Source organism: Cyprinus carpio, chromosome B19 (assembly GCF_018340385.1).
Source record: "Cyprinus carpio isolate SPL01 chromosome B19, ASM1834038v1, whole genome shotgun sequence".
In the NCBI taxonomy this organism is placed as follows: Eukaryota; Metazoa; Chordata; class Actinopteri; order Cypriniformes; family Cyprinidae; genus Cyprinus; species Cyprinus carpio.
In genome coordinates, this window is record NC_056615.1 from 24,929,094 (window position 1) to 24,955,717 (window position 26,624).

The window sequence follows — 26,624 nt, forward strand, 5'->3', positions numbered from 1 at the left end:
AAAGAGCAATAGACATACAGACAAAACAACAGACAGAACGGAAGAACAGAAGAAGAACAGAATGATAGATAGACATACAGATAGAGACACAGAATGACAGACAGACAAAAATGATAGACGTATAGAACAATGACAATAGATAGACGGGCAGATAGAACGACAGATTGCCATGACAATTAAACAAACCGAGAGACAGATCAACAGACAGAATGAAAGAGTAACAGACAAACAAACAGACAGAACGATAACTAGAACGGCAGAACGATAGATAGAACAGAACAATAGATGATAAAACAGTAGACAGACAGAAGGACATCATAGAATAACAGACAGACCGAACAGAAGACAGAAGGATAAAGAGACAGTAAATGTCAGAAGGACAGATCAACAGACAGACAGACAGATAATGCTCTGTGTTTGAGGCTGTTAGTCAGTGCAGCAGGAGACTGATGCTGAAGTGAGTAACCTGTCAGAGATCTCAGCAAGAGTGCGATTTATACAACCTGTTTTGTCATTCCCAACCAAAAAACATTAACAAACAAAAAACACACAAACACACACACACGAGGAGAGAGGGGTGTGCTTCATAAAGCCGACAAGTAAATGATTACGTTTACATACACACAAATTACCAGCTAATTAGTCAGAAAGAGGAAGAGAGTGAGCCATACAAACACCCACGCACCAAGACAGAGAAAGCACTGAAAATGATGAACTAAAGATAAGATAACTCATAATACACAGCATCTGGCATTTCACCGTCAGACTAATGATAGCAGCCATATACCTGCTCTACCAGTCCGTTTACTCGCTCCTACATTTCCACTAAACACCCACTAGTGGCCTTCAGCATTACCAAACAGACATGTACACACACGCAAAAACATACAAATCAAACGATGGTGGAAAGCACCTCGGGGGAAGGAAAGCAGAGAAGAAAGAGCTTCTAAGAGAATAAACATGTCTTGCACTGACAGTTTTTCAATGATATCTGCTGAGCCAGGCACAAGCGAGCAGTGCCTCAGAATGACAGATTAGGACTGTATACCCGGAACAGAAGGAGGGGAGTGATAGAAAGCTCTGTTATCGTGCACTATAATCATTTATATTATTTACATAGTTTGGTATTAAAACGAGGACAATTCGTCACACTAACTAGACAGTCGGGACAGGACCGCGGCGAGAGGAAGTGCATGTCTGTAGTAGAGAACAGGTTTTCATAATCGAGTTATGGAAGCACTGCACAATTAAGCTGATTTAGGGTCGTGTACGATCAGATGCATTTCTTAGTCACAGAATGTGGCCTTGTGTTCTAAACGAGACACTTTCTTAAAGTTCAACTGGTGTAAAAATTGACACCATTTCTTCTACAAGTGCTATTTAATTAAATGCACTGGGGAAAAAAGGGTGTAGGATTTAATTTAAATAAATTTTTTACTGAAAAAATATATGAACAAAAACTTTTCTAATTGTAGTTTAACTTGAACTAAAACTTAAAAAAAATTAAATACATATTTTCTACAATATAACCATTTCATACACAGTTTATACAATTATTATATATACACAATCATTTTATTATTTATTCTCAACTTTTTAAGTAAAAAATATTTTTTGCATTGTGTAGGAATTATGCATTTAAAAATCCCTTTTCAAATTCACCAATAAATATACATTTAATAGTTATTTAATCTTTAAAAATGCAATTAAATTTAACAGTAAAAATAAAATAACTGAAAAAATAACATTTAAAAGTATTAATGTAATTAGTATATTAAAAAATAATTTTTAAAACGCAAGTTAAAATATAAAAAAATTAACATTGCATTTAAAAAAATAACTATAAATGTAAAAATAATATAAAAGTTATAAAATATACAAATATTATATATACACATGGCTAATTGCTTTTCTCAATCCATTTTCAAATGCTTTATCTGCTTGTCAGTGGAATTAAATAAAATAAAAATAAAAAACTCACATGTGCGAGACACCACTTAACTGTCAATTTAATATGCTAATTTAGTGCAATTAATCATATGAAAATGTAATAAAACATTTACGCAATTAAAAATGAACATAATAGATGCAGGATGCATTTTCATCTTCACAAGGTCTTAAACATGGCACTCGTGTCACGATCCATATAGATCAACAATGAATTAAAATGACAAACAGAATGAAAGAATGTGTTATTAAATTATCCCAAATTATTTCCTCGACAAATATTTATTGCAATTAATTACATTAATAATGCATTGCACAAAATACCATGTCCTTTGATTACAATTCCTGCAATCCTGACCAATTGCTACTCTGTATTCCTGCAGTCAAACTTTAATTACGCCTATGAGTGAGAGGAGGAGTGGGAAAACAGATAAGGGGAATAAAAGAGATGATTGAGGTGACAAGGGAGGAAGAAAGGCAGACGAGAGGGAGGGAGATTGAGTCAGACATCAGGGGACTGAATCTCTGCTTGGGTGGAAGGAGGTCATTGACAAAGATAAGAACTAAAATAGACACACGGTCTTGACCTTCTCAATATACTTACACAAGAGAGCCAAACGAGAGAAGGAGGGAGGGAGGCTTCTTCTCTTGTTTTTTTGTGTTCCGATGTATAAAAGAAATATAGAGCTAGTGAGAAGCGAGGCAGAGAGAAACAAAACAAGAGTGAGGGACTGGAGATACAGAGCGGGCGGCAGTGGAAGACAGGGGGCAGAAAGCCAATTTAGCTTTCACAAGTAATCATTCTGCTAAGCCCTTTTACAGCACAAGAACAGCGATATGGAGTTTTTTCTGCCTGACAGGGCCATTTATGTTTTTTCTCCGGGCTGATGCATTAAACCCTTCCATTGTTCTGAATCTCAGCAGAAAACACTGTAAATCGAAACCAATTCATGAGCGAACGCACCAAGGAATTGCCATCAAGGCAAGGGAAAGCGTTTGATAAGAAGAGCGTCCACAGAGCAGTTGTTAAAGGCCTGAGCGGTGTTTCTATAACAGGAGACACAGAACACCTTGGACCAGGTGCCTGGGACCCAATGCAATGTTCACGTGTGGGACATCTGCACAAAAATTTAAAAGAGCTGCATTTTACGTCCCATACTAGCTGTACTGTGTAGTATGCAAGATATGGATTAGTGTATTCAAATCATAGTGCTACCAGCCTAAACCACATGCAGATACATACAGTACTTTGGAAAAACGATGGCAGTAATATGTTATTTACCCAGTTCTGGCATAATATTTTTAGCAAATTTCAAAAGCATCTATTTGTGCATGATTTTAAGGCTGGTATTACCCACAATACCTTGCTTCAGAGGATGAGGAGCTAATTTAACTTGTAGAAAAAGGTAAAACCTGCATTTGATCAAAAATACAGAAATATATATACATATATACACAAATATACAGACATATATATATATATGTCTGTATGTATGTATGTATATTTGTATATATTGTATATATATATATATATTTGTACACACACACACACACACAGACATAAATAACTGTTTTCTATTGTAATATATTTTAAAATGTAATTTATTCTTGTAACGCAATGCTGCATTTTCACCCTTTTTTTTTACACCTTATAGAATAGAAAGTTCAAAGGAATAATATTTAAGACAGATTTTTGTAGCATTATAAAACATCTTCATGGTTTCATTGCATCAATACTTTACATTTATTTTCATCCATGCAGTATTTTAGCCCCATTTTTTTTGTTTGTTTTTTTTTGAGCTGTGAAGCTTTAATTAACTTGCTGTATTTCATAAACTCTGCTTGCTGTTCAGGCAAACCACTGAGTTGGTTTTGCACATCCCTAGTACTTAAAATGTGGTTTCATCAAAAAAACAAACACATATTCTGTCATCATTTACTCACCTTCATATCACTGCAAAGCTGCATGACTTTTCTTGTTCAAAAACATATGTTGAAGATCCCTGGACAACATTAGACCCCATTGACCTTCACTGTATGCAAACACTCAACATTCTCAGAATATCTTTTGTGTCCCACTGACTAAAGTCATAAAGTAAGTGACAGAATTTCCATTTTCGGGTGAACTATTCCTTTAGAAGTGTGTGCAATGTAGGCAAGCAAATTGGAATGCATTAAACGACTGGAGGAGGGAAATTAAGAATGAAGGAACAAAGTGAAGTGGCTGATGTGGGTGTAGACAGTGAAGGAGAAAGACAAAAGACAGAAGGAACATGCACAAGAAGAAAGGAGAAACAATGGAGACCGAGAAAAAAGGAAAAGAGGGAGAGCGGGAGATAAAAGTGAGAGGGAAGCGCGAGCAGAAGAGGATCCGATGAGAGAACACTGTGGTCGACAGTAATTGCTTCGTCTTGCTCTGCTGCCCATATATGGTAATGGAATGCGTGACTGAGAGGGTAACCTGTATGAGCCCAGAGCATCACCGCGTTCCCACACACAGCAATCAGACACGCTGATTACAAAACGCATTAACACTCTGAAATGAGACCACAGACACTCAGAAATAAACACTCAACAGGAAAAACCTTACAAGAGCTCCTGACACACAGGAAGAGACAAGAGATACTCTGTCAAATTAAGTCTATGTGTAACTGCCATCACCACATGAAATGACCTTCACAGCCCACTTTACTTCTGTAATCAGAGCGCAACAGGATATATTCAACAAGACAACATGTATAGGGAATCAAGTGTCTGATGCCAAAAAAATGGAGCATGGTGTTTAACAGAGAGGGTGCAAAAATAAAGTTATTCTTAAATGAAAGTTGTGACATTTGCCAAGTATGGTAACCCATACTCGGAATTGGTGCTCTGCATTTAACCCATCCAAGTGCACACACACAGCAGTGAGAAGTGAACACACCGTGAACACACACCCGGAGCAGTGGGCAGCTATATCCAGCGCCCCGGGGAGCAACTGGGGGTTCAGTGCCTTGCTCAAGCGCACTTCAGTCATGGGTATTGAGGGTGGAAGAGAGCGCTGTTCATTCACTCCCTCCCACCTACAACTCCTGCCAGCACCGAGACTCAAACCTGCAACCTTCTGGTTACAAGTCCAACTCTCTAAACATTAGGCCACAGCTGCCCCATGCTGATGATTATTTTTCTTTGAAAATTAAAATTAAGTCAGTATCTCATCAAATCATATTCATACTCTAAGTGTGGCACCTAATTTTATTCAACATGAAAGTGCAAAAGTAAACCAAATATTCAAATAATATATATATATACACACACACACTACATTTATGCATTTAGCAGACGCTTTTATCCAAAGCAACTTACAGTGCATTCAGACTAACATTTTTTACCTAACATGTGTTCCCTGGGAATCAAACCCACAACCTATTGCGCTGCTAACGCAATGCTCTACCACTGAGCCACAGGAACACATACATACGTACACACACCACTGAAAAACCCATATTGTTCATCCACTACTTTGATATCAACCAGTATAAAACTGCAGTCTTCTTACATTGCGTTAGCTGAATGCATTCATCCTCATTACTGCAGGTATTGTAAAAGCAGAGATGGTGATACAGCCTCCCACAAACATTCACTTACTCGCTCACACACAAACAAACACCTAGTTACAGCCCCTGTGTGCTGTACGAGCGTGACTCATCCCATCAGACACGAGGCTGAGGACGCGTGCATAGCAAGTCTTGGCTATCTCCTCCGCTCCTGCAAGCGCTGGGCATCTGGGAGGGCACCAGGCAACCTCAGCTCCCCGGCACGCCAAGGACGCCCACATGACCGGCCCGGCTCGTGTGCCAGCTCAGGACCCCTGCATAGACTCAGCAAGATTTGACAGGATTCTGTTGGGCTCATCTGTGAAGGACTCGCTGCAGAACGAGCGCCGAGGGAAAACAAACACAGTATGTCGGGGTTGGGTCCTCAAGCCATATGTAAAGCTGTACACTGCAAAGGCAGCAAAACGCTGAATATACAGTAGAAGATTTGCAATATACTTCAAACTGTCCATATTGGTTAACTCTACATATTCTGAGTCTTATTGTGGATGATTCATCAGTGCATGTTATTGCTTTTAACTAAAATGGAAGAACTAGCTAGGCCTTTGAAACAACTTTTCATTTGGTCTGTCGTCACCGACTGATGTTTTTTTTTAACCCTCCCCTTCCACACACTCAAAAGATCTGGTTTGGGATTTAGGGGCATTTATGTCACACCGTTTTCAACTAAAAACAAAGCTTTCAATGCATTTTGGCCATTAATTTACACTATAACAGCATGTTACAGGCCTGAAAATTTTTCTAAATGGGTTTCAAAGTGCAGGTATTTGAAAACGACACAGTTATCTCTGTGTAAACTACAAAAACACAAATTTGTGACAACCGTGACGTCATGCACTTGTGTATTATGTGTTCAGTCTGTAGGTGTGTGCGCAGGCATGTAGTGTCTTTACAAAGAAAGATATATATTTTTTTTTTAATTTAAATATCCAAAAACCACTAGAACAGTGTTATTTATTTTGGGTAACACTTTATTTTAAGGTCTCCTTGTTACACAGGTTACATGTACTTACTATTATAATAACAGTAAACTATTCATAATCCATATAGTAAGTATATTTAGTTAATATTAGTCAGTGCTTAAATTTATAATTAAACAGTAACAAGAACACCCTAAAATTAAGTGCAATCATATTTTGTCCAGTTGTGTAATTACATTATCTCAAATGTTTTCAACTATTTGTAAATCCAGTAATCTTTAACACTCACAACTTAGTAATTTTTTTAATGTGTAGGCATTAAATCAATTTATAAATATATTAAACAAATTAAAATCACTTTTCAAATTCACCAGTAAATTGATATTTAATACTGTTTATTTATTATTTACATATGCAGGTAAATGTAACAGGAAAATTAACTTATTTAAAAAAAAAAAAAAAAAAAAACATACAGAAGCCATTTTTATTATGTGCATTTTCCTGCCCTACATTATTTAATTGAATATCCTGTTTATACAAATAAAACAGGCTGCAAATGCTGTTTTATGTTGACTAAGACTTTTAGAGAGACCAAAAGCAGAAGAAATACAGAAATCACTCTCATGGGAAAAACACGATCATGCACTGAAAAAACAGATGCATGCTGATTGTCGTGACAAAGTTTACACAGCCTCCGGTGTTTCATTTGCTCATGTTAACATGCAATGTTGATTTTATGTATCTTTACACAGAATACTGGAAGCAGTGATCAGCCAAACTTCAGATATATAGCAAAACACAAGCAAAATGGCCTGCAAATGTTGTTTTATTTTACAGTAAAACAGCATATTCAACAAGAAAACCAAAAATAAGGAAGAACTTGCAATGCATCACAATTGCATTGGATCAATAAAAGCGGTCTCTATATGACAAGTGATTGCATAGATATTTATTCCTTACAATAAAGACACCTTAAAGCTGAAGTGTATAATTTAAACAGCATTAAGGTGACTAAACTGAATTGCAAAATAAAAGGTTTCTACTAACAGTCCAATTGTCTTGGTAGCACAAAACATAGTCACAGTCCAATTTTAACATAAAAAAACACTTGCGCTTTAAATAAAACAATATACACAGCTAATCAGGACACGCTTCATCTGCATAATCATGACATCAAAAATAGGTCTAAATATGTCATGATTGTGATGTGGCCTACGGCGGTGCTTATGCAAAACAACTACTGAAGAACACCAAAGCGCAAGAGCACTGAATCCCACCTCCCTTCATTATCCTCTTCTCAAGTAGAGCTGTCAGGAAATGCATTTGATAATACGTAGCAAAACACAGCCTTATTTGGGCAAAAAAAAAAAAAAGTATTAAGAATCACAGCTTTGAGTTAAGTTTCATGCATTAATGCAACGCAGCATTGTGACTCATCAGAGAGACTGATTGATTACAACACATTTACCACATTTCAGGTCTGACACTGTACATCTACAGCTCAATGCAAGTTTGAGAGCCATCACTCAAATAACAACATTTCAAAAGAAACATCTGACGGATGGCGTTGTTATAACAAGCTTGTTTTGTGTCGAGTAATATCTGAAGGTTAATACTTGAGCAGCGAGTTCAAAGCAGGATTCGACAGGACACGGATGTTTGGATGTCGACATTCAGAAGAAACACGATTGTGAAACAGAAACCACATATTTACGACTCGAGTGCCCACTTCCGTACTCACCTTAATCTAATCATGTGATTAGGCATGTGAAGGCTATTTACTAAAAGGCTAACAGCTGATGAAAGATAACGACATGGAGCTTTATATAATATCACGTGAAATCCGAGAAAAGCCTGGGCTGATGCCAGCATGCGTATGGGATTAACCTATCAACTGGTTTTGCGTCAGGGCTCAATATAAAATCTGGTAATACAAAACCAGTTCATGGGAAATTCCAGTAATGATATTGGCATTTGAGTACACTTGTGATAAAAGAAATAGGCCTAAACTTTAGCATGAAATGTGCTTTAGCTAAAACGTTTACTTTTTATGGAAATAATATATTAAACTATACAATATGACAAAAGAATACACTTAATATTTCTTTAATACTTTCAAATAAATGTTTATTAGTTTAAAATTGTGTACTACCAAATGCATTGACAAGCATTTATAGTAAACTCAAACATACTTTATTGCAATTTATAAAAACCTGTATGTCATGTATTTGAACATATTATATGAAGTTTAATTTATCACATTTAAGTTATATTCACTTTAATCCTGAATGACATATTACAGGTAAAATTATAATCAATACTGTACATGCGCTTTAGTACGTTAGTCAACACATCAATATAACGTCTTTAAAGAGCATTAACAGATTTAAACAATGATTTAAAATTTACTTAAAAGTAAAACATTTCATTGAACATTAGTACAAATTACAAATAAGTTAACATTACAATCATAAAACAAATTATTATTTGAAAAGTGATGTGATAATTTAAACTTAAAACATTTAACTTGACATTACAAAGTGCACTTAAAAAAAAAGTAATGAATCCGTATACTCTCTAATAAGTACACTTAAAAGGACAGTTCACCCAAAAATGAAAATTCTGTCATCATTCACTCACCATTAAGTTGTCTCTAACCTGTATGTATTTCTTTCTTCTACTGAACACAAAAGATGTTCTCCAAACATTCGCTGGTACTCACTGACTTCCATAGTTCCATTTTCCACACAAAAACAACAACAACAACAAAAAAGATTTTTGCTCACATCTGACACAAACCACATGTAAACAGGCGAGGCAAAAAAAAATATGGTCAAAAGATCAGATCCGTGCATTAAAATCTTCCATTTCTGGGTGAACTATCCCTTTATTTAAAGTAGTTTATAAATGTTATCCCTTTATTTCATTGATATTATATTATCTGCAAGTACAGTTTTTTTAAAATACCTGATTTAAATGCACTACAATTGATGTACAACTGCAGTGTAATATAGGCTTAATTAAGAACAAGTCAATTAAATGAGAAAGCATATAAAATGGCCATTATCTTATGCATTACAAACGAAATGCAATTGCATCAAAATCCAAAATTGTATCAATATTGCCATGAACTGTATATGCCCGACAAAAAATATTAAATTATTAACATGAATTGAAAAAAACAAACAAAAAAAAACACATTTTTTGCTTTGAAAACCGCTGTTGAAATCTAGCCTTGCCTTTTATATTAATCACAATTTCAATACCAGCGTTCCAAGAAATGAGTTCTTCTCCAGGCTGAGAAGGGCTTACATGTTCAACATCCTTCTTATGATTCGGACCACGCTTCCTAATGAAGCAGGAATTAACCTCTGTCATCTGACTTGCAGTCAATTTCCTTTGGCTCTTCTCTCTCTTTCCATCTATCACCGTTCTTGGAAATGGTGCAGGATTTGACACTCACCAATGTGCGAAAGTGAGACACAGAGAGAGAGAAATGAGAATGAGAGTGCCTGAGAATAGCCTCACTTATGACAGTACGGATAAACTTCGGAAACGTCTGGGCTTCGGAAACTCGGGCCCAGTCTCCGGATCCGAGAGCAGTCACCTGTGCAGCGTCAATGCGCCTGACACTCAACCCACCGGCAGGTTTCACGTGACAGACAGATAGCTATCGGCTGGAAGAAACGGGGAAGATGAGTGTGCCAATCTTTGCGAGACCCCTCACATGGGCTTGGAAATGAGAAATAAGATTAAACAGAGCAAATGGAGGTTTTGTCCTCAGGAGAGGCATTTGAGACGTCCTGTAGTCATGTTGTGCAGACATACTTTGTGATTTGTATTCCATCCGAATTAAGATACATCTGTTTTTCTTACACAACCTAGTAAAAATTATGGAGTATTTTCCATGCTGTTTTTCAGGCTAACTCTGGCAGACAACGTCTGAGAAATCCATTCACATTGATTCAAACAGGAATGTCTGTGATTTCTTGTACATTATTATTACGGTCTCGGATACAATGACCGAAGTTAAATTTCTTGTTTCACTTCCCAATGCACCTTCATTATGGGTTCAGACCTTTTTACCAACTTTCTGGGTAAAATGACAGTTGGTGGTTCAAGAACCTCAGAAAGGATGCCATATGATCGAACTCTGTGATCCTTAAATCTGCGAGATCCACTTTAGCTCCAACCCTGATCAAACTCACCTACCTGTGATCTTCTAATGATCCTGAAGACACTGATTATCATGCTCAGGTATGTTTGATTGGGGTTAGAGCTAAACTCTGCAGGAAAGTGGGTGTTGCAAGCCAGATTTGAGGAACCTTGATCTAACTGGTTCACACAGACGAGGTTTTGTTGAAATTGCATTAAAAATAATTGATTGTACATTACAAACCAATACAATAATGTTATTTAATGGCTTTCTTTGTAACTAATTTCATGCATTTGATAAAAAAGTACATACTTTGCATAGTACATTTATATAATACATAATATTTTTATTGCAAATATTTCATTTTTACTTATATACACATTATATATACATAAAAATAGTATTTTATTATCTGAACAACTGGTCTGATCAGGCAATCTCAAAAATCCTTTCTGTTGAGTCAAGCTGATAATCAATTAATACTCTTAATTATATTCGTGATATTACATATATAAATGTTTATCTCAATGGGCTTCATGATGCACACATGCATGACCTTCGACAATAGCCACATCCAGAAAATAAACATCCCATCTCAGTAAAACTACCGAGATCCCAGTCCCATCTGAATCAGTTCATGAAACCACAGGCATCCACTGTTAATAATTAGAACTCCAACTCCATTTGGAAAACTAATCTCCTCTGAAAAAGTGTATATGTGATTGGTTTTGCAAAGATACCAAGTCTGCAATTTAAAAAAAAAATAAAAAATGTTCAACTTGACCTAACTGAAAACATTTCAGAAAATTCTTCCAAGACCAAATTATCTGTTTTATGAGAATTTTATGCAGATTTTTATATTCTTGTACTCTATCATATGTCAAAACAAGTTATACTACTCTAAATCTGCAACTTAAGACATAACTGAGAACTCCTGAACTATAAAAGAGCAAAACCTCTGAGCAACAATGCTTTCTTCAGCGCATCTGGGTCTCTGCACATAAGCCTATATATATTTTTTATATTTGCAAGCACGTAGGTGTGCCTACAAGTGGACTAAGCGTTAGTGAAAAAAAATGTTCCTGTGTGCTTGTAGAGAGTGTGTTGCCATGCCTGGATATCTTGCAATAGTCTGTGCGATTCTGCAATTCTACAGTCTGCAGACCCCCGTCTGTTCCTGCTCAGTTACTAAAACCTTTTTTAGCCATTTCCATCGCTACAAAGAGCTGAATAAACTGCCAGTGGTATTTAACCACCAAGTCAGCTGGAATTAAAAAGCAGAAACACACACACACACACACACACAGAAGGACTAGGCCATCACAGTCAGCCGCTCGTATAAACATTTATGAAATTTCCCCACGGAAGTCATTTTTCCCAACACCATGACTGGAGGTCTGTGGAAGCCTCAAGAAGCATTAGCCTTTCACCCTTCAACTCAGAGCTTTGGATGCCAGCAACTCCGAAAAATCTCTCCAGGGTTTAAGTCTGCAGCTTCAGACATGCCTGTCATGTCAATTCACCGAACCAAACTTTAAAACCATACAGGAGATAAAACTTATTTATTTCGCTTTGTTTACTCCCAAGGTCTTAGAATAACAGCTCTGGTTGGAAGTCATTCTCCATTACCCTGGTTATCAACCAAGGAACCGCAGTTCATCTGCTGCATCTACATTACTTACATGGTCAGTTCTCTACCTCTTTTCAAGTCAACATGAAGTCAAAACTGACATGAATTACCTATTACACACTCAAGGTCTTGCAGTCAATAATTTATCAGTGAATGTTATTCTAAAGTAAAAGACATGTTTGTCTTTCATCAGATTGTTACAACTTGCACAAACCAATAAATTATTATTGTTTTTCATGTTAAATATTGTTTTATTCAGAATCCGGTCTCATTTTGGAAGTAAAACGGGTTGAGAACAAACTTGAGCTTTTAATCAAATTTATTCATTTCCTTGCAAACTGATCACAAAGGCCCAAATCACTGTTCCACAAGAATAACGCAAGGGGCTCAAAAAATTAAAAAGTAAAACAGAGCAAAGAAAACTGCTCTTATACTGCATCTACATTGCTTACATGGTCATTTCGCCACCTTTTTTCAAACTGCTTTTAACTTGAAGTCAAAATTGACGTTACTTTCTTAAAGCACACTCAAGGTCTGGTCAACAATTCATCTGTGAATGTTATTATCAAGAAAAACGCACATTTGCGTTTCATCAAATTGAGACAACATGCACAATCCAAATCAACCCCCCCCTTTTTGCTTGTTAAATATCAATTTGTTCTGAAAAACGTCACAATGTGGAAGTAAAATGGGTTGAGATTGCACTACTTGACTTTTGAAAAGAGATGTTGAAAAACATTTTAATCAAAAATACATTCAATTCCTTGCAAATAGATCACAAAGGCTCAAATCACCATTCCACAGACGTAAAGCAAGGATTCAAATGTTTAAAAAATTAGCAAAAAAAAAAAAAAAAAGTACATCTATTGCATATAAATTGATTAAATGGTCATTTTCAAACTACCTATAAAGTCGATATGAAATCAAAACTGACATTATTTACTTTAATACACACAAATTATCTCATTTGTTTGTCTTCATAACCTTCCAGCAAATTAAAAACTTGCACAATCCAATCAGGTTCCCAACATTTTATTTCTTGTTAAATGTTGTTTCATTCAGAAACGTGTCACACGGTGCATGTAAAATGGGTTGAAAAAGCACTTGACTTTAAAAATGAGCTTTTAATCATTAACATAACATTCCAGTGCTATTATTCAATTTCTTGCAAACTGATCTCAAACGTCCAAATCATCATTCCACAAATATTAAAAATGGAGCAAAAAAATGCTTTTACAGCCATTTAAGCAAAACATGAAATCAAAATTGGACACCATTTACTTGTCAACCATGCAAAAAGTCACTAACAACCGTCAGTGCATGTTATTCTGAGGAAAGGTCTTCATAATCTTTCACCAAATTGTGACAACGTGCACAATCCAATTAATTCCTACATTTTCCCCATCATTAAATATGGTTTCATTCAGAACAGTCACATTATGAAAATAAAAAAAGGTTGCAAGTTGACTTTAACCAAAAGAGCTTTAAAACAGAAACATTCCAGTACTGTTCCTCAGTTCCTCACACACTGGCACATGAAGGCCCAAATCACCATAACGCAGGCAAGGTTTAATTACAAATTGCAAATGACATGGTCTTCAAATTCATCTCTCAGATAAAAAGCAGAAGATGAGAAAATTAGATCCTGTAAGCCTTCTTTTAGATTAAACGAATTTATTGTTGGTAATGAGGTTAAAACCGCTGTAAATTACAGAGGTCTGCTAAGGTGGAAGTGTGGTTTCTATTAAAAAGGTAGATTAAGCACATACAGATATAACCGCACGTTAGCCGGCACAATTAAAAGCACCGTGTTAACGGCGCGGGCGAAGAAAGTCAATCAAGCAGCGAGCTTCTGAAGAAGATCAGATGCTAATTAAGGCAATTTCAGCTCCTCCCTCAAGAGGATCTCAATGAATCAGCGTAGTTTGCGCTGGCTCAGGCAAACGCTGTTAACACGTAATGCCCATCACCGATGCTTCTGACGGATGCTCACCTGCATGTATGGACACGTTAAACTAATAAAAGTCAGATTTCAATATGCACTCATGTATTTCTCATCAACTCTCCCAAGATCAAATTACTTTGGGTAGTCTGTGATGCATTCATTTTATAGCTCTACACTCAATTATTCAGATGTTTCTCCTAGAATTCCTATGAGCAATAAAACCAAACAGAAATGAGATGGTTCTACTTACATGAAACATAAATGAGAACTCCATTAAGTCATCTGAGCTATGAAAGAGCACCATTTATGTGCTTCTTGTGCTTAATCCACCACCAATCCATCTGACAGATGAAAGGACAGCTAACCTGAATTTTAAGACAAGTTAAGCCGCAAAGAACTAGATTAGCATTTTCCCCAAGGAAAAAAATAGCACTTGCACAGCAACATTTGAAAGTGGTAATGTTTGAAGTAAGTCTAGGTTTTAGACTTTGGTTCTGCGCACATACAATGCCACAACAGAGTTAGTTTAGAATCCACATTTGTTTTTCTGTCAAGCATGTGAGTCAAAATATGCTACGGGGTAATTAAAAGTAACAAATCATGTAAAAACAAAAAAAACTTTAGTAATTGCCTTAATTTTTTAAACAAGAAGGTGGCGATCTACATTTTATAAAAAACGCCTGTCAATTTATGTATTACAGCCTCTGACAGACATGTTGAAGCGTAGTCAATACACCCTTTAGTGGCAACTGTGGCCTAATGGTTAAAGAGTTGGACTTGTAACCCGAAGGTCGCAGGTTCGAGTCTCGGTGCTGGCAAGAGTTGTAGGTGGGGGAGGGAGTTAATGAACAGCGCTCTGCCCGTAAGCAAGGCACTGAACCCCCAGTTGCTCCCCGGGCACTGGATATAGCTGCCCAATGCTCCAGGTGTGTGTTCACGGTGTGTTCACTTCTCACTGCTGTGTGTGTGCACTTGGATGGGTTAAATGCAGAGCACCAATTCCGAGTATGGGTTACCATACTTGGCAATTGTCACGACTTTCACTTTACTGTGGGTTTTCCAGGAAATGCGTGTACTCCCTGTACCTCTGCTTCTTTAAAGCCCTACCATGTAATGTGCATGTTATAAAAACTTTAATATTTATTTTTGCCTTTATTAAGATAAGACAGATCAGAAAATCGACAGAAATCGAAGCGGGAAAGAGATAGGTGGGCTGGATCAGCAAAGGTCCTCATGTCAGGACAACAGCGCTGACGACAAAATATTACATTTAGTAACAAATTAGTTGATTTGTTTTTAAAGCAAGTTCATTTTTAAAAGAAAGATGGATTTTGATGCACAAAATAGTTTTTTGTCTCTTATAACAAAAAATCTTTTTTTAAAAACCCATGAAAATACAGATCATGTTGTAAATAAGTGAAAAAATACTTTCAAACTGTTGTTCTGTTATTACCCCTTAGCAGCACACAGCACTGTTTTACAGTCAACTCAATTCTAAAAAAAGATCAAATAAAAGATTACAACACAATCAAAATTCAATATACAAATAGATAACTTACGGGAAAGAAAACCAACTGCTATTCAGTATGCAAATAGTAATTAACATCCATGTTGTCATTTACATTGTAAATAGAAGTCAAATGGATTTTAAATCTTAAATTTAACTAAATTTTAAAGAACACTTTACAAGTCTTACAAAATCCAAGACTGGCACACTTAACACTGTTTCCTAACTATTTCTAGCTGTAAACTTATCACATCCCACCAGGTTAGGATATAGCACAAGGCTGAACCTATAAAAGGTTTTTTACTTCAGTTAAAGGTTTAAAACAAACCCTAACCAAAACGCTTGAGGTATATCAATGCTGCACAGCAGTGAGATGGCTGTCGCTCTTTGCTTAAAGGATTGATAGAGTTGAAGGCGTAGAAAGTTTTAAAGAGGGCGGAAAAACCCTTTGAATGAGCCCAGGGTCACGAAAAAGGCTGATCTCAGAGCCCACACAAAAATCCCTCTCTTTAGTCTTCATTTTATCAGGCACAGTGGTGGGTGATAAGACGGCATGGCTGGCCTCCAGGAGTCCTCCAGCCTTCACGAACGGCACCGTTATGACCACCTCAATGCTGAGCGGCAGAGGAGGAGAGAGAGAGAGAGAGAGAGAGAGAGGGAGGCGAGAGAGTCAGAGACAAGGAGACAGAGAGTCTCTCTTACATGCCGTGAGACAAACAGATAAATCGGGAGACAGACAGAGACACAGAACAGATTTTCCATCTGTTCTGCAGCAAACATCTGATTCCCCATTTACGACTGCAGCATATTTTCGAGTCCAGTGAACAAGATTGCGCCTATCAAACAATTTTCGGTTTTGTTCACTCTGAAACTTAAAGTCTTTTCAAATACATAATCTACATTACAATAAGAGACCACAGAAACAGCTCCTAGACAGTGGGACCATAACGATGTATAAACTGTGTGAGACAGAGGTAAATCGAGGACAGGCGGGGGAACTTTTTTTCGTCAACACACTCAGTGAAAAACGCTCTCCTGCGCTCCACTCTAAAGACACTCATAAACAATGGAAGTGGAAGAGACAGAGGGTCTTACAGGCGACCAATCACTAAAGCCAACAGAACAAAGGCTTGAGACAGAGCTCTGAATGCACAGCGAGAGAAAAAAGAAGCAGGGGTGCGGGGAAAGGGCACTCATTCAAAGGCCAGTAATTTTAGTCCCTCTTGCATACTCAACGTGGGTGACTGTCAGAGGGGAAGACAGAGAGAGGTTTCTTGTGAAGGTGTGAGTTTCATTCTACATTTTCTTTTGGACAATGCAGACTCTGAGGTCTTTTGTTCTTGGAAACCTGTTGGCATAGAAGCGCATTGTTCGGCGGGGAGAAAAAAGGAAGACAAGGAAACTACATTATCACGCCTTTTTGCGGGAGTTGCTCTTTGCCGCCGCTCTGACATTTGTTGCTTCTGACAGTAATGGAACACCAAAGGGAGCCAATAAGGAAAGTATCTACTTCCATTTGTCGCGCCTCCCTGATCCCAAACTGAATTAAGCACTTGGCAATAATGTTTTAAACTCCCCTCAAAGACTCTAAAACAAGATGGATGCCATCAGATCCCCAATGAAAAGGGGTCTCCATGACAACTGCGAGAAATCTTCACCTCACCCCTGAAGATCCCCTCTGAGAACTAATACACAAACTTTTGACATGTACCAACAAGATTAATGGGCTATCGAAAGTCTTGCGCGCATGGTAATAACCCTCCTCTCGTCCTGAGGTGTAAAACGCCTTATCCTATGAAGAAATTAATAGAGGCGAACCCTAGAGTGTGCCCACGCATGTTGAGCGGCACTGGGATCTTGGCATGACTAATTGTGTTGCCACGATTCATCCATCCAAAACTCATTTATCCAACGACCAAGATGCTTGTCTTATTTCTTCTGAAATATTTGCATGGGGACGACTCAGGATCAGGATTCATTTACAGCCAGACAGTATAATGTCGCGTTTCCCTCCCCATGCACCCAAAAAGCTGATGATTTATGTGACTAGCATGCAGGTAAACACACTGAATTGTAGTTAACAAGTGTGCATGCATACTGGTCTGAAACTGGTTTGAAAACTCCCCAAACAGTTGTCAGGTGTGAACAGTGTGCAAGTGGAGAAGCAGCAATAAAACAGTGAAAGTGCAAGAGTGATAGATTAGGAAGAGTCTAAAAATTGCTCTACATATCTCATTTACTTATTTTTTGCATTTAAGTGCTGTTCACACCAAGGAACATCACTATGAAGTTTTAATAGCTCTAATTCTATGAAAATAGAAATGTCCAGCTATGATAACGACACACAGGAACGATAACCTTGAAATCACTTTCAGAATTATCTTTTTTTTACCTGATAAACGATAAAGACACTGATATAATAATCAGAATGTTCTCTTCCATTGGTGTGAACGATATAGTTATTATAGATAAATTTGTAGTTACCGGTCTTGATGTGAATTTGTCTTTATGCTGTATTTTTTATTTTTTTTTAACGATGCAAATTAGTCTTCCGCATGTTGTTTGCTGACGACAGGCAAAACTTTGTACAAAAATGTTTTTGGAATCATAGCTACAATCGTGAAAAACAATGCCATTAGTTGCTAAAACATGTAACCTGAGTCTTTAAATACACACAGAGCTTCAGTCCTGCAGTGTAGCCTCAGCTTACACAGAACCACAGACATGTCTCTCCTTATCAGAGGAAAGCAGCCCCTCTGAGACGCCATCAAATCACAGTGATGTTTAAACCACCAGGGAAGAAATGTCTAGGACCATCACCACCAGCAAGACTAGTGTGGCAAATAAGGGGAACAGTAACTTAAAATGCAATTTTATAACAATTGTATCTCAAAATAGCAGAAGACTTGCATAAAATTCAGACATCATTGCATTTTGAGGAGTTACAGTCAGCTGCACAGACCTGTGCAGTGTTAACAACTAAACCCTGTTGGATTTCTCGCCTCCTATATATAGTACAAAAGATATAATAGATATAAAAGTTTCAAACTGTAAAGTAGGTGATTAGGAAAGACAATACAATTACACCTGCTGTCTTCCAGCCTAAGAACAAACTGATCACGACAGGCCACACCTTGCGTAACATGGCGTACGAGGCAAGGGATACGGGTTACTATCAGTGGCTCTTATTAAGTTGACCAGGATAACCCAGATAAGCAGGTAAGCTGTAGAAATCAGCGCGCACAAGCGTAGCGCACGCATGCAACTTGCGTTTCAATACACTTGGGACAGGCGACTTCACGTTAAGCGCTCACTAAAGGTAAGCATCATGCAAATTACCTCTAGGTTTCAAAATAACAAAAGAGACCGGGTGAGCATTAAAAGGGATTAACCCACAAGTTACTGTGTTACATTACCTTGGCTGGACAGAAGACACGCGCAGAGAATCAGGCAACAGTTTATCATCGTAAAGTCGCTCATTCCGCTCTCGTCCGCGCGAGGTTAAACAAATCCTGGAAACTTTAGCATAAAATCTTTCACTTTGCGAAAGATTGTATGGCGCTGTGTTGTTGAGGCTCGTCAGATCGCGATCTCAGTCCGCTCCAACTGCTAGTAAAGCCCGGAGTGTGCACAGGTATGTTATTGTGCCGAACGCTGTTGAGTCCTCTGCCTCGCGACGCGCTCACTTCTTCTGTTCTGTCTGGAGCTCGAGAGCGCGACCGATGGAATTGCTATGATGTCATCGTCGCGTCACGCCGTGGAGAGAATGGAACGCCTTTGAAGTTTAGAACTTGTGGATTGGGCTGACGTGATACGCGTGAATTCCAGATATTCTGGTTTTACGTGTTAAGAGAACTGTTGTGTGCGAGATTGTAAGCAGTTCGTGAAATGAACCGGGGATTTAGGCTAAATTGTTTTTTACCTACCTGGTTTGTAACTAACGTTTGATGCTGTGTGATATATAACATTCTACATTAAATAGCTAAGACAGTACAATTACACCTGCCGCCTCAAAATAGTGAATTTAGTAGTCTAAAATCTAATGGCAGGAGCTACGTTTGACGGTGTATAATGCATAGCATTCTATAGCATTATTTTGAATCAGAACTGTCACAATCCACTATCTATCCACTAGCCTATGTAATTAGATATCTGGACTTTACGCGTAAATAGGCTAAATAGTGTATCTCGGCAGCCCAAGCCAATCCACAAGTTCTAAACTTTAATGCAGTTCCTCAAAACAGTGAATATAGTAGCCTAAAATCTAATGACTGTACGTTTGATGGTGTGGAATGTAGGCTATAGCAGTATTTTGAATCAAAACTGTCAAAATCCATTTTAATATCTAATTAGATCCACCATTTCCGTGATTCTAATTGGATATTAAAGTACATTGTGACAGTACGTTTGATGTTTGACTTAGAATTGTCACAATGTACTGTCTATTTAGATGCACTATTTCAGTGAATTTAATTAGATATAGCCTATTGCGACAGTAAACAACTGTATAATCTAACAGAGGACAGTCGATTATGTAAAATACATTCTAGCAAAGCGTTTTCCTGCCATTGTTGTTCCAGCTGAGAATTTATTTCAATTAATTGCATCATATTAATGCCATAAATGGACGCCACACTGTTTATATGTGGTTCAGAAATATGCCTTCACAAATGGTGAATGGTAAATGCTTTCGAAATTCAATTCCGGGGAGCGACTATAATATTAAACAATAAACAAAAACTTAATTTCCCACGCTGGCAAAATTGTCAGGCAACATAAATCAGAAGACTTTTTGCATGTTCTGGTCGTTTTTCTGAATGTGAACTTGTACGGTAATCTGTTTTAACTGCATATCGCCTGACTTGCTTCATACTAACACGGATGTCCATACTGTTGATCGACTGTCAAAACAATGCGATTTATTAAAACGAGGTATGAAGGACAGGGTTGATGAATTTAGAACTCTTCTCCTCTGGCAATGGCCTGCATACTAATCAGTGACCTCGCGCTGCCATCTATTGACTGATCTGCGCAATTACGCGCTCACGTTCATTAGCATGCAGAGCGCGAGAGATATCTGTCAAATGAAATACAGCGTCCCCTCGGTTACGCATAAACGGCTGCTTGCGTATACGTTTATAGTTTAAACTAGAAGTTTGACAAGGCAAATTTGACGTTGCCTGACAAAGTATTGCCTGGCAGTTCAAAAAAGCTGCGAGGTTTGAAGGTTGCACAGGCTCTGTGCGCTTTGAACGCTTCACCCTTCACCCTAAAGAAATGCTTGAAAAGCACGGTTTTCTTTTCTGTCCAGATGTATTTTCTGTTGAAACTTTTTTATTTTAAAAGAGGATTTGACTGGAGAATGATCTGTGTAGTGCAACATGATTCATCAATAGCCTACTTTTGATTTTCCAGAAGACAGACTGCATATTTTAAATGCATATATATCTGCTAAATGTTAATTTTATTAACCGATAAGTGTTCATTAGCATATAGATGTGGACTAAAAGCCACAGCATTTTGAATAAAGATGGTCTTTTTAAGACCTTACAAGCAGGTATAATTTAAATAGAATATCCATTACATATCTGCAATGTTCAGTCCTGCATCTGGAGATCTATCCCTCTGAAGAGTTCAGTTCCAGCACACCTGCTGTCATTTTCAAGTAAACCCAAAGACCTTGCTTAGCAGCTGCAGGTGTTTGATTAGAATTGGACCAGACAACTCAGAACTTGGAGTTCTCCCATCTCATACTTGAAAATAACCATGAACTGGAATTTAGAGGGTTTACATCAACTAATTTTCTTCAGGCTGAAATCCATCCAGTCCAATTTCAGATTATGAAAGATCTCATCATCTGTTTATATGAATCCTAAATTTGCAATCCAATATACATATTTATTTACATATGCACTTAGAGGTGGAAAGTAACTAATTACAAATACTTTCGTTACAGTACTCGAGTAGCCTACATTTTAAATTTTTTCTACTTTCTTGAGTATAATTAAATTGTGGTACTTTTACTTTGAGTAGAATAAAACTTAAGTATTCAACTTCGCTACCTTTATTTTTTTACCAAAAGTACAAAGTACAAAAAAAAAAAAAAGAAAAAAAATGACAAAGAGGGCGCCAATGGAGAGCGCAAGCGCAGTTTGACGGGCACTTTTCAAGCTCCTGGGGTTAAGCCCTGCGCTTCAGCCAATAACAAACAGGTCTGACTTGGGTGCAAAACCAATCAAAACCTCCAGTTCAGCTGCGGGGACGGGCCGTTCTATGCTTTGACTGTCAATCACCTGCGTTGTCGTTTTGAATCAGCATCATTAGTGTTTCAGTATTTTAGTGAATGTGAGCTATGCTCTGATTTTGAACTGTAATTTTGTCAACTCCTGAAATGAATCATAACGTCGATATTACACTCGGTTGATAGAAGGACGCAGTTATTACATGGATGGAGCAAGAACAATGTAGGCCTAAGTGTCTAAAATACAAGCACATAGTTCAGTTTAATGGTAAAAATTGCCCTATTTAACAGTGCAGTTAAACTAAATGTACAAAGCTAAAATAACCTCAAAGTTAACAACAACATTGCAATAAGAGCGCATGCATTTTACATGCATCTTGCTGATAGTTCAACCATGATTTATCTGTCAATCAAGTCCCGAGTTCGCTTTTGCACAGACTCTGGTCCCAAATCAATGCAATATGGCCGTGGCATCCCTAATATGAACAAAGGCATCTCAGCATTTCAGGTCATTTCAAGGTAATAAAATATAATATGAATAATCAATTGACATGACATTTAATACAGTATAGAAACTATTCTGCCTTATGTGTTGGTACAGGTGCATCTCAATAAATTAGAATTTTGTGGAAAAGTTCATTTATTTCAGTAATTCAACTCAAATTGTCAAACTCGTGTATTAAATAAATTCAGTGCACACAGACTGAAGCAGTTTAAGTCTTTGGTTCTTTTAATTGTGATGATTTTGGCTCACATTTAACAAAAACCCAACAATTCACTATCTCAACAAATTAGAATACTTCATAAGACCAATAAAAAATAAAAAAAACAATTTTAGTGAATTGTTGGCCTTCTGGAAAGTATGTTCATTTACTGTACATGTACTCAGTAGTTGGTAGGGGCTCCTTTTGCTTTAATTGCTGCCTCAATTCGGTGTGGCATGGAGGTGATCAGTTTGTGGCACTGTTGAGGTGGTATGGAAGCCCATGTTTCTTTGACAGTGGCCTTCAGCTCATCTGCATTTTTTGGTCTCTTGTTTCTCATTTTCCTCTTGACAATACCTCATAGATTCTCTGTGGGGTTCAGGTCTGGTGAGTTTACTGGTCAGTCAAGCACACCAACACCATGATCATTTAACCAACTTTTGGTTCTTTTGGCAGTGTGGGCAGGTGCCAAATCCTGCTGGAAAATGAAATCAGCATCTTCAAAAAGCTGGTCAGCAGAAGGAACCATGAAGTGCTCCAAAATTTCTTGGTAAACGTGTGCAGTGACTTTGGTTTTTAAAAAACACAATGGACCAACACCAACAGATGACATTGCACCCCAAATCATGACAGATTGTGGAAACTTAACACTGGACTTCAAGCAACTTGGGCTATGAGCTTCTCCACCCTTCCTCCAGACTCTAGGACTTTGGTTTCCAAATGAAATACAAAACTTGCTCTCATCTGAAAAGAGGACTTTGGACCACTGGGCAACAGTTCAGTTTTCTTCTCCTAAGTCCAGGTAGGACACATCTGACATTGTCTGTAGTTTAGAAGTGGCTTAACAAGAGGAATACGACTACTGTAGCCAAATTCCTTGACCTGTCTGTGTCAGGGTTTGCCTGTCTGTTTGTCTTTGTTTCTTGTGTCGGTCTTGTGTCAGCACATGATTGTTTCTCAGCGATGTGCTTTTTTAGCCCCTCCCCCTTGTTTCCCTTTTACCACAACCTCTTGTTAGCCTTGTTGGTCTAATTGTGCTCACCTGTTCCTCGTGTGTTTTCCTCCCTATTTATAGTGCCCCTTGCCCTATTGTCTTTGTTGGTTTGTGGTCATTCTTACTCTCACTATTGCTGTGTTTGTCACAGTCTGTGGATATGGTGGCGTATGTGTCCTTGTCTCCCTGCCTTATTGGTCTTGTGCCCTTGTCTAGTCCCTTGTAGTTTCATGTTTTTGTCTTGCTCCCTGTTTTAGCAATCTGTTTGTTCTTGCTCTTTGCTTTGACTCTTAATTTAGTAGTTCTTCTAATCCTGATCTTTGGGTTTGCATTTGGTTGATATTAAGTTGGTGTCTTGGTTAAACTGGTTATTCTTATTTTGTTACTTTTTTTTAATTTTTTAATCAGTACTTTTTGTTTTATCTATCCTCTTGCTTTGGAGTAATTGTGTTCCTGTGGAGCTTTGTCTTGTCTTTTTTGTGTTAAAGTTCCTGTGAGTCCTGCCACTGGTTCTACCTGCCTGGCACTTGGTCTGTTTCAGAGTCGATGGTCAAGTATCTGAGCTCTGTTCTATGGTGCCTTGTGTGGTCTTCTCCATCAGCCTGGTCTTGCCGCCCACTCTGCTGCTATAGCATTCTGCCAGTTGATGTCTGAAGCTGTTCCAGTGGCCTTGCCTAGCTGTTTCCGTTTACTGTTTTCCTGTTGTGGTATCACTTGTGCACTTCACTACCCTCTTGTATTGGTCTGTTTTGTCAAACCCTTGTTACTCACAATGCAATTGGGTCCTCCTTCCAGATCCCTGACAGTCTGTATGTGGTGGCTCTTGATGCCTTGACCCCAGCCTCAGTCCATTCCTTGTGAAGGTTACTTAAATTTCTTGAATTGATTTTTGCTTGGCAATCCTCAAGGCTGCGGTTCTCTCGGTTGGTTGTGCATCTCTTCCTTCCACTTAACTTTCTGTTAACATGCTTGGATACAGCACTCTGTGAACAGCCAGCTTCTTTGGCAATGAATGTTTGTGGCTTACTCTCCTTGTGAAAGGTGTCAATGATTGTCTTCTGAACAACTGTCAGATCAGCAGTCTTCCCCATGATTGTGTAGCCTAGTGAACCAAACTGAGAGACCATTTTTGAAGGCTCAGGAAACCTATGCAGGTGTTTTGAGCTGATTGGCTGATTGGCATGTCACCATATTCTAATTTGTTGAGATAGTGAATTGGTGGTTTTTGTTAAATGTGAGCCAAAATCATCACAATTAAAAGAACCAAAGACTACTTCTACTACTTCAGTCTGTGTGCATTGAACTTATTTAATACGAGTTTCACAATTTGAGTTGAATTACTGAAATGAACTTTTCCACAAAATTCTAATTTATTGAGATGAACCTGTATAAACCAATCCTAAAATTTTCATTAGGAAAAAACAGGAAAAAAATTATAGAATACAAAAGTCATCAAGCAGTGTTTTTGATTTCTTATCCAATTAAAATGCATAAGTAATTTTTTTTTTTTTTTACATTTGTTTTTTCTGCTGCACATACATCCTTGTGTAAGTGTTCTCAAGCCTGTTGATTTTATTCATAGTATTCAAATAGCAAGGAAATATTTTGCAGTAAATGTTGTCTAAGATTTTTTTTTTTTTTAACCTTCTTGGAATCAAAATTAGGAATTGACAAGAATCGGAATCATAAAAATTCAAACGATGCCCAACCTTACCTATACGCCACTTTATTAATTTTTTTACCGCCACATTTCAATTCACACTGTTTTAAACCCTTTATTTTCTTTTAAACCCTCACTTACCCTTCTTTGCTTTTGCCCTTCTTAAAAACAACCACATAATCTTATACATGAATATACTTTTCAAAATTAGTTATAAAACAGTTGCCCCTGGCAACAGGGATAGGTAGTATGTTTGATTAACATAACGTCAAACTTGACCATTTATAAAACTAATATCATGTTTTGCTCCAAAATCACTATATAACATCAGTTGTGTTTGAAACAATTAGCTATCACAGTGAGACAGAAAATATTATTTATAATAATCTTTACTGTGATACAAGCTATGTCAATTAGTGTTGTATTGCTTTTGAGTGTTTATTGTCTTCCACATTTTATCAAAGCATCTCTACCTGCATGTTGTTCAGCTGTAGTGATATCTGATGCATTTATCCATAAAAGGGATTTCCTGGGTCTCACTTGTGAAACAGACATTAAAGTACATGAGTTTAACTGGGTTAGGGTTAACCCTGCTCCATAATGCTCACATCATCTAATTCTGGGTAAAAATAGAAAAATAATACATACTTATTATTTAGTATGTACTTTGTAATGCAGTAACTTGAGTAGTTGGGTAGTCACTGCAGCTCCATGAGAATAATTTTCATTTCATTTTTCCCTTGATGACATGTCTAAAAAGAATGCTGACATACTGTATGTCAGAAGAGCTTTTTAGCAAACATTTTGTTAAATATTCAGTCACTGACCAGATAGAAATAAATGCATCGTAAGACAAACATATGTAAACATGCACCATGGCAATGAGCATATGTGCAAGGAGTTATCAATCTGATGAAGGAAATTGTTAGATTCAAGCGTTTACATGCTTATTTTTTTTTCTTGTTGATTGGATTATTTCTGGTCTAAATCACTTTCAATCCGATTGAATTTTCATTCAGGTGGATTGAGGTGTTTACCTGAAGGCTTTTTTTTTAGTCCTATCGTGCCATCAATCCGATTATAAATGTATTATTTGGCTGCATGTAAACTTAGCTTGTGAGAAGTGTGATTTGACAACATTTCCAATATGGCGACTAAAGTGACATCACATTGGATATTTTTAAGTGTTGATGGGAGAAATCCAACAGTTTTTGGATAAATGGTCATTGTAATTTAATAACATTTTCAAGTTTTGGGAGAAATCCAACAGCTTTCTATTTTGAATGTAATATTTTCAAATGTTGGCAGGAGAAGTCCAACATTT

General features: G+C 37.4%; 1 protein-coding gene across 2 annotated transcripts in view; it reads right to left on the minus strand.

Moving 5' to 3' along the window:
- The window catches only part of LOC109063162 (nectin-2-like), a 147,697-nt gene extending 128,231 nt beyond the window's left edge, over nt 1–19,466 (minus strand). Inside the window, exon 1 of one of the 2 annotated variants that reach the window (XM_042745260.1) lies at nt 19,118–19,455. In XM_042745260.1, the coding sequence (XP_042601194.1) occupies nt 19,118–19,181 (64 nt within the window). In that variant the 5' untranslated portion in view covers nt 19,182–19,455. Of the gene's footprint in view, nt 1–19,117 lie in introns of both variants that reach the window. The other variant, XM_042745258.1, reaches the window with a different exon arrangement.
- Nucleotides 19,467–26,624: the final 7,158 nt, after the last annotated feature.